Genomic DNA, 7911 nt, shown 5'->3' on the forward strand with positions numbered 1-7911 from the left:
ACGGAAGTTAGCCAGTTACCGACGGGAATTAGTTATTCCCGTCGGTTTATAGGTTATTCCCGTCGGTTTTTAGCCGACGGGAATTAACTGGATTCCTGTAGTGAAAAGAGGGTTTTGTTGCCAATACCAGTAGTAACAATCGTGGAAGCGTGGAATAAATCTCTATCACTTTTGTTGCAAGGGATCTCCAAGTTTTCCCAGGGTCTCTCGGTTTGCTTCCATTTAAACCAATACCATCTTAGTCTCAGAGCCCTAGCGAATCGCTCTAGGTCTAGGATGCCCAGTCCCCCTAAGTCTTTTGGTGAACAGACTGTTGGCCAATTGACCAAGCAATAATGGCCACCATAAACGTTTTCTGGTTACATACCTTTACATAAGAAACTTCTTTGATATCGATCAATTTTTTTGATAAACCATTTTTGAATAGGGAAAATAGTGAGGTGATAAATAGGTTGCGCCGAAAGAACTGTCTTTATCAAAGTTTCGCGGCCTGCCGATGATAGGAGCTTCCCCTTCCATCCTTGAAGGCGACTTCCAATTCTGTCGATTAGGGGTTGGACATCGATGTGCAACAGAAGGCCTAGGTATAGAAACTTTGCAATCTTAACAGGGAAGCTTTGCTGGATTTTAGCTACCGTATTCTCTGAGCAGCGAATTGGAAAGATCTCAATTTTGTTCAGGTTGACCCTCAGCCCCGAGCAACACCCAAAGATATGAAGGAACCTCCTCAGACGTGTGAGCTCCTGCTGACTTGGATTTGCAAAAATAGCAGCAGCATCAGCATTGAGAGAGCATCCCAAACACAGTTGTCTTGATACAAGTTATAAGTCCAAAGCTTGGATAATTTTGCTAACTGTTGGTCAGACTTTACAATAACTCAAATTTTGTCTGGTGAACATATGCTTATCAAGGGAGTATAGTAGTTGAAACATGGTGACGTGATACACGTGGTTTTGGTTCTAAGAAAGATGCTCGACGTGAGATATATATAAACATATCTTCATGGGCCACCAGCTGTGTCTCCCGCTCTATAAATAGCTGGCCTGCTCGCTCGATCAGCCATCACCGACTCACACTCACACAGCAAATACCCCACAAGGCCACTCCAAAGACCTAGTAGTGGAACCGAAGATGTTCGGGAACATCGGAAAGATCCCCATCATCGGCGACCTGACGGGCAGCAACAAGAATGCGCACCTCAAGGGCAACGTGGTGCTCGTGCGCAAGACCGTGCTCGGCTTGGACGTCACCAGCATCGCCGGCTCCCTCCTCGACGGCATCGGCGAGTTCCTCGGCCGCGGCGTCACCTGCCAGCTTATCAGCTCCACCGTCGTCGACCCTAGTGAGCAGAGCACCCCTCCCTTCCTGCCTCCTCCTTGCCTTCTCAGCTCTCTTACATGCATCAGTAATGAAGAGGGAAAAAATGTCGTTTTCAAGAAAAGAAAAAAAAACAGAAAGCGACAAAATTAAATTATCTACGGATGGATGCTTGAGACGAACAATGAGGAAAACGACGGCAGATGAATCCACTTTAAATCTACTAGCACAGTAAACCGGATCCAGACAAAGAACGGACCGTGTTTTTTTAGCATAGCAGTAGTGCATTTCACACGTTGGTCGTCTGACGGCGACGCTGACCGGCGCGCGCGTGCACCGTGCAGACAACGGCAACCGCGGGAAGTTGGGCGCGGAGGCGAGCCTGGAGCAGTGGCTGCTGAACCCGCCGCCGCTTCTGTCCAGCGAGAACCAGTTCCGCGTCACCTTCGACTGGGAGGTGGAGAAGCAGGGCATCCCGGGCGCCATCATCGTCAAGAACAACCACGCCTCCGAGTTCTTCCTCAAGACCATCACCCTCAACGACGTCCCCGGCCACGGCACCATCGTCTTCGTCGCCAACTCATGGATCTACCCGCAGTCCAAGTACCGCTACAACCGCGTCTTCTTCTCCAACGACGTGAGTCGTTAGTAGCCCGTCCGTTGTCCATTGGCAAACCAACCTAGGAGCAGGGTCATCAGCTGGCATGAACACGCGCAATCTCCTTCTCTACGTACACAGACGTACCTCCCCAGCCAGATGCCGGCGGCGCTGAAGCCCTACCGCGACGACGAGCTCCGGAACCTGAGGGGCGACGACCAGCAGGGCCCGTACCAGGAGCACGACCGCGTCTACCGCTACGACGTCTACAACGACCTGGGCCTGCCTGACAGCGGGAACCCGCGCCCCGTCCTCGGCGGCACCAAGGAGCTCCCCTACCCGCGCCGCTGCCGCACCGGGCGGAAGCCCACCAAGAGCGGTACGTGCGTCGTCCCCGGCCGATCCATGCGTCCCCGTGCCACCCCCTCCCTCTCTGCTTTCGTTTCCCCCCTGTCCTAACCAACCAACGTTGGTACGACCGACATACAGACCCCAACAGCGAGAGCAGGCTCACGCTGGTCGACGGCGACGTCTACGTGCCGCGCGACGAGCGCTTCGGCCACATCAAGAAGTCGGACTTCTACGGCTACGCCATCAAGGCGCTGGTGAACGCCGTCATCCCGGCAATCCGCACCTACGTCGACCTGTCGCCCGGCGAGTTCGACTCCTTCAAGGACATCATGAAGCTGTACGAGGGCGGGATCCAGCTGCCCAAAATACCAGCCCTCGAGGACCTGCGGAAGCAGTTCCCACTCGAGCTCGTCAAGGATGTCCTCCCGGTCGGCGGCGACTACCTCCTCAAGCTCCCCATGCCGCAGATCATCAAAGGTCGGTCGATCGTCTCGTCTCTTCGTGCAAATCCGGAATTTGTCTTTAACTCCTCGGAGTCTGGTTACCGATGCCGTCTCGACTGTTCTGTTGTGGCTATGCAGAGGACAAGACAGGTTGGATGACAGATGAGGAGTTTGGACGGGAGATTCTCGCCGGCGTGAACCCCATGCTCGTCAAGCGTCTCACGGTGAGGGAACACGATCAGTTCTCAACCTCAGCTCAGCTGTGCACTGAAGTTCCTCGAGTTTAATTCTGCCCGTGTTTTCAGGAGTTCCCTCCGAGGAGCAGTCTTGACCCGAGCAAGTACGGCGACCACACCAGCACCATCAGGGAGGCGGACCTCGAGAACAAGCTCGAGGGCCTGACGGTGCAGCAGGCGCTGCACGGCAACCGGCTCTACATCCTGGACCACCACGACAACTTCATGCCGTTCCTGGTCAGGGTGAACAGCCTGGAGGGCAACTTCATCTACGCCACCAGGACCGTGCTGTTCCTGCGCGGCGACGGCACGCTGGTGCCGGTGGCCATCGAGCTGAGCCTGCCCGAGCTCCGGGACGGCCTGACCACCGCCAAGAGCACCGTGTACACGCCCAAGTCGACCACCGGCGCGGAGGCGTGGGTGTGGCACCTGGCCAAGGCCTACGCCAACGTGAACGACTACTGCTGGCACCAGCTCATCAGCCACTGGCTCAACACCCACGCCGTGATGGAGCCGTTCGTGATCGCCACCAACCGGCAGCTCAGCGTGACGCACCCCGTGCACAAGCTCCTCCTGCCGCACTACCGTGACACCATGAACATCAACTCCAACGCGCGCCAGATGCTCGTCAACGCCGGCGGCATCTTCGAGACCACCGTCTTCCCGCGCCAGTACGCGTTCGAGATGTCCTCCGTCATCTACAAGGACTGGAACTTCACAGAGCAGGCTCTCCCTGACGACCTAATCAAGAGGTTAGCATTGCGCAGTGACGCTGACGCCAATACCCAATATTTACATTGGATTGCAATCACTAATAATGTGCGATATCTGCAGAGGCATGGCGGTCGCAGACCCGTCGAGCCCGTACAAGGTACGGCTGCTGGTGGAGGACTACCCGTACGCGTCGGACGGGCTGGCCATCTGGCACGCCATCGAGCAGTGGGTGACGGAGTACCTCGCCGTCTACTACCCCAACGACGGCGTGCTGCGGGCGGACGTGGAGCTGCAGGCGTGGTGGAAGGAGGCGCGCGAGGTCGGGCACGCCGACCTCAAGGACGCGCCCTGGTGGCCCAAGATGCAGACGGTGGCCGAGCTGGTCAAGGCCTGCACCACCATCATCTGGATCGCGTCGGCGCTCCACGCGGCCGTCAACTTCGGGCAGTACCCGTACGCCGGGTACCTCCCGAACCGCCCGTCCGTCAGCCGGAAGCCGATGCCGGCGCCGGGCAGCGACGAGTACGCGGAGCTGGAGCGCAAGCCGGAGAAGGTGTTCGTGCGCACCATCACCAGCCAGTTCCAGGCCCTCGTCGGCATCTCGCTGCTGGAGATCCTGTCCAGCCACTCCTCCGACGAGGTGTACCTCGGCCAGCGCGACACCAAGGAGTGGACGTCGGACGCCAAGGCGCAGGAGGCGTTCAAGCGGTTCGGCGCGCGGCTGACCGAGATCGAGAAACGCGTCGTCACCATGAACGCGGACCCTCGCCTCAAGAACCGCAACGGCCCGGCCGAGTTCCCCTACACGCTGCTCTACCCCAACACCTCCGACACGAAGGGCGACGCCGCCGGCATCACCGCCAAGGGCATTCCAAACAGCATCTCCATTTGAGTTCTGTCTGTCTGAGCTGAGGACGTACGGTCGTCGCACTAGTTGTTTGCGTTTCCCCGTTCCGTTCCGTGAAGTGTGGTTCTCACTTGCGCGGTATTGTGCAAATAGCCAAGTACTCCTTACAGAAGTCGCTACGTGAGGACTGTTGTAATAAGGCTCTATTCAGTTCCTCAATAATGAAGTTACTTTGTGTTCCATCTATCTCTGACACTATATAATACATCACTTTAAATATCGCTAAATGCAGACAATAAATTAAACAACCTCAACAGTTTGTCATCATTATAACCAACACACCGGATTGCTTGACCTCAATCGTGAATCATCACTCATCATCAATTAGAAATCGCCATCCTTACCGTGCCATCCTCACCGCTATCAACGTCACCAAAGTTGCGTCTTGACGATGATAACTATGAAGTCTCTACGTTATGCGGGTAGTCTCTCGATAGTTAACAGTACGATGTGTGAAGCAACAGATAAATTCGCGGGCCTAATCATATGGGCTGTAAAGGCCCACCAGGTAAATATGCGAACTTCCTCCTATCAATCTTAGCTTGAACAAGTTACTAGGGTCCGTGTTCCTCTCTACCAAGATCAGCATTTTTATCTTTCTTGCGAAGAAATGACTATTCATGGCTAGAGATGGCAATGGGGCGGGGCCGAGAGAGTGCTCCCCATCTACGTCCCCATCCGGATCTCCGAAATCCATTCCTCGCTCCGACCCGAAATGTTTAAGAGGGAATTTGTTTCTCGTCCTCGATCCCCACGGAAAACCCGTAGTGATTAATTATTAAGTATAAATATTGTTGGTGACTTGTTTTCAAGTGCTATAAGTTAAGAACAAGGCAACACAAAAATATTAAATGTTAATACCTTTCGTCCTTCGAAACATTGTTTCCCTTAGGATATAATGATCTTCAGACGAAGGTCATGAAGGACATACTTTCATCATCGCAGTATATGTTAATAAAAGGAGAAGCATATGAAATGTAAGAGATAACATGAGCAATTATATAGCGTTATTGTCGGGGACCATAATTAGGGGTACCCTCAAGACTCCTAATTCTCAGCTGGTAACCCCCATCAGCACAAAGCTGCAAAGGCCTGATGAGTGCGACTAAGTCAAGGATCGGTCCATTCGAGGGACTCGATCACGCCTCGCCCGAGCCCAGCCTCGGGCAAGGGTAGCCGACCCCGGAGGATCTACGTCTCGCCCGAGGCCCCCTCCAGCAACGGACATACTTTCGGCTCGCCCGAGGCCCAGCCTTCACCAAGAAGCAACCTTGGCCAAATCGCCACGCCAACAGACCAAATCGCAGGGGCATTTAATGCAAAGGTGGCCTGACACCTTTATCCTGACGCACGCCCTCCAGTCGACAGAGCCGAAGTGACCGTAGTCACTTCGCCGCTCCACTGACCGGTCTGACAAGACGACAGCGCCGCCTGCGCCGCTCCGACTGCTGTGCCACTCGACAGAGTGAGGCTGACAGCAGCCAAGTCCGCCCCTAGGCGCCATGTGAAACTCCGCTTCGCCCGACCCCAGGGCTCGGACTCGGGCTCAGCCCCGGAAGACGACGAACTCCGCTTCGCCCGACCCCAGGGCTCGGACTCGGGCTTAGCCCCGGAAGACGACGAACTCCGCTTCGCCCGACCCCAGGGCTCGGACTCGGGCTCAGCCCGGAAGACGACGAACTCCGCTCCGCCCGACCCAGGGCTCGGACTCGGGCTCAGTCCCGGAAGACGACGGACTCCGCTCCGCCCGACCCCAGGGCTCGGACTCGGGCTCAGACTCGGAAGACGACGAACTCCGCTTCGCTCGACCTCAGGGCTCGGACTCAGCCCTGGCCTCAGCCGACGGTCTCCGCCTCGCCCGACCCAAGGGCTCGGACTCGACCTCGACCTCGGAGGAGCCTCCACATCGCCCAACCCAGGGCACGGACCGACCACGTCAACAGGAGGCGCCATCATTACCCTACCCCAAGCTGACTCAGGCTACGGGGAACAAGACCGGCGTCCCATCTGGCTCGCTCCGCCATACAAGTAATGATGGCGCCCCGCACGCTCTATGACGACGGCGGCTCTCAGCCCCCTTACGGAAGCAAGAGTACGTCAGCAAGGACTCGACAGCCCCGACAGCTGTCCTTCCGCCAGGCTCCAGCGCTCCTCCGACGGCCACGACACCACACGAACCGGGTGCCAAAACCTCTCCGGCTGCCACAATGGCATGTACTTAGGGCGCTAGATCTCCTCCGCTAGACACGTTAGCACACTGCTACACCCCCCATTGTACACCTGGATCCTCTCCTTGCGCCTATAAAAGGAAGGACCAGGGCCCTCTTACAGAGGGTTGGCCGCGCGGGGAAGGACGGGATGGCGCTCGCGTGAGGCCGCTCGCTCCCTCCCGCGTGGACGCTTGTAACCCCCTACTGCAAGCGCACCCGACCTGGGCGCGGGACAAACACGAAGGCCGCGGGATTTCCACCTCTCATGCCCGTCTCCCTCCGGCTGCCTTCCCCCCCTTCGTGCTCCGTCTCGCGCTGACCCATCTGGGCTGGGGCACGCGGCGACAACTTACTCGTCGGTCCAGGGACCCCCGGGTTTCGAAACGCCGACAGTTGGCGCGCCATGTAGGGGCCTGCTGCGTGTTGACGAACAGCTTCCCGTCAAGCTCCAGATATATGGGCAGTCTCCAGCAACCTTTCTAGCCCGGGACGGTGCTCCGTTTCGGGAGTCTTGAGTTCATGTCCCTCGACGGCAGCTACGACATGATACTCCTTCCCCCGCCGTGCGACAGCGACAATGGCGGCCGACAGCCCGCCCGCCGGCGGCGGAATCGACGACGTCTTCCCCGCGTGGTGGAAGAACAACATTCGAGCTCACCCCGTCCCCTCCCCCGCCGACGGAGGAGGAGGCGGGGCAACCAAGGCCAAGCAGGAGGCGGCACCTCGTCGGCTGTCGAGCGAGTCGACGGCGCTGGCGCCCCAACGGGGGGCACGTCGGGCATCGACCTCACGTTTGAGATGAAGACGAGCGCCGTCTCCCCGCAACACGCCGATCCCAAGTAAACGGACGACGCCAGCACGCTCGCGAAAAGGCTTGCTGGGCATCACCCTCGTACCTGAGACGACGGTGCAGTCAGTCCCTGACGTGACTTCGTCACCGCCCGTCGACCAAGAGGTACCCACCGATTCCCATCTCACGCCTTTTGGATTCAGCCTCAACCCGCCAAGCGACTTCGCTTTGGCGGACGCTCTCGTAGAGGCGAGTCCAAACCCTCTGGGGTATCGTATGCGGTCACCCTAGGACCGGCTGACGGACGTCTCGACCTACGGGCCCTCGGGGTCCGAGGAAGATGAC

At 57.4% G+C, this 7911-nt stretch overlaps 1 protein-coding gene across 1 annotated transcript; it reads left to right on the plus strand.

Moving 5' to 3' along the window:
• The first annotated feature begins 1093 nt into the window (after window positions 1-1093).
• Window positions 1094-4746, plus strand: lox1 (linoleate 9S-lipoxygenase1). The gene is made up of 7 exons (NM_001111533.2): window positions 1094-1342; window positions 1662-1954; window positions 2057-2294; window positions 2405-2743; window positions 2848-2933; window positions 3015-3697; window positions 3780-4746. The coding sequence occupies exons 1-7, from the start codon at window positions 1132-1134 to the stop codon at window positions 4549-4551; spliced, it is 2622 nt and encodes an 873-aa protein (NP_001105003.1). The 5' UTR covers window positions 1094-1131; the 3' UTR covers window positions 4552-4746.
• The last annotated feature ends 3165 nt before the right edge of the window (window positions 4747-7911 follow it).

This window comes from Zea mays, chromosome 3 (assembly GCF_902167145.1).
Source record: "Zea mays cultivar B73 chromosome 3, Zm-B73-REFERENCE-NAM-5.0, whole genome shotgun sequence".
Classification (NCBI taxonomy): domain Eukaryota; kingdom Viridiplantae; phylum Streptophyta; class Magnoliopsida; order Poales; family Poaceae; genus Zea; species Zea mays.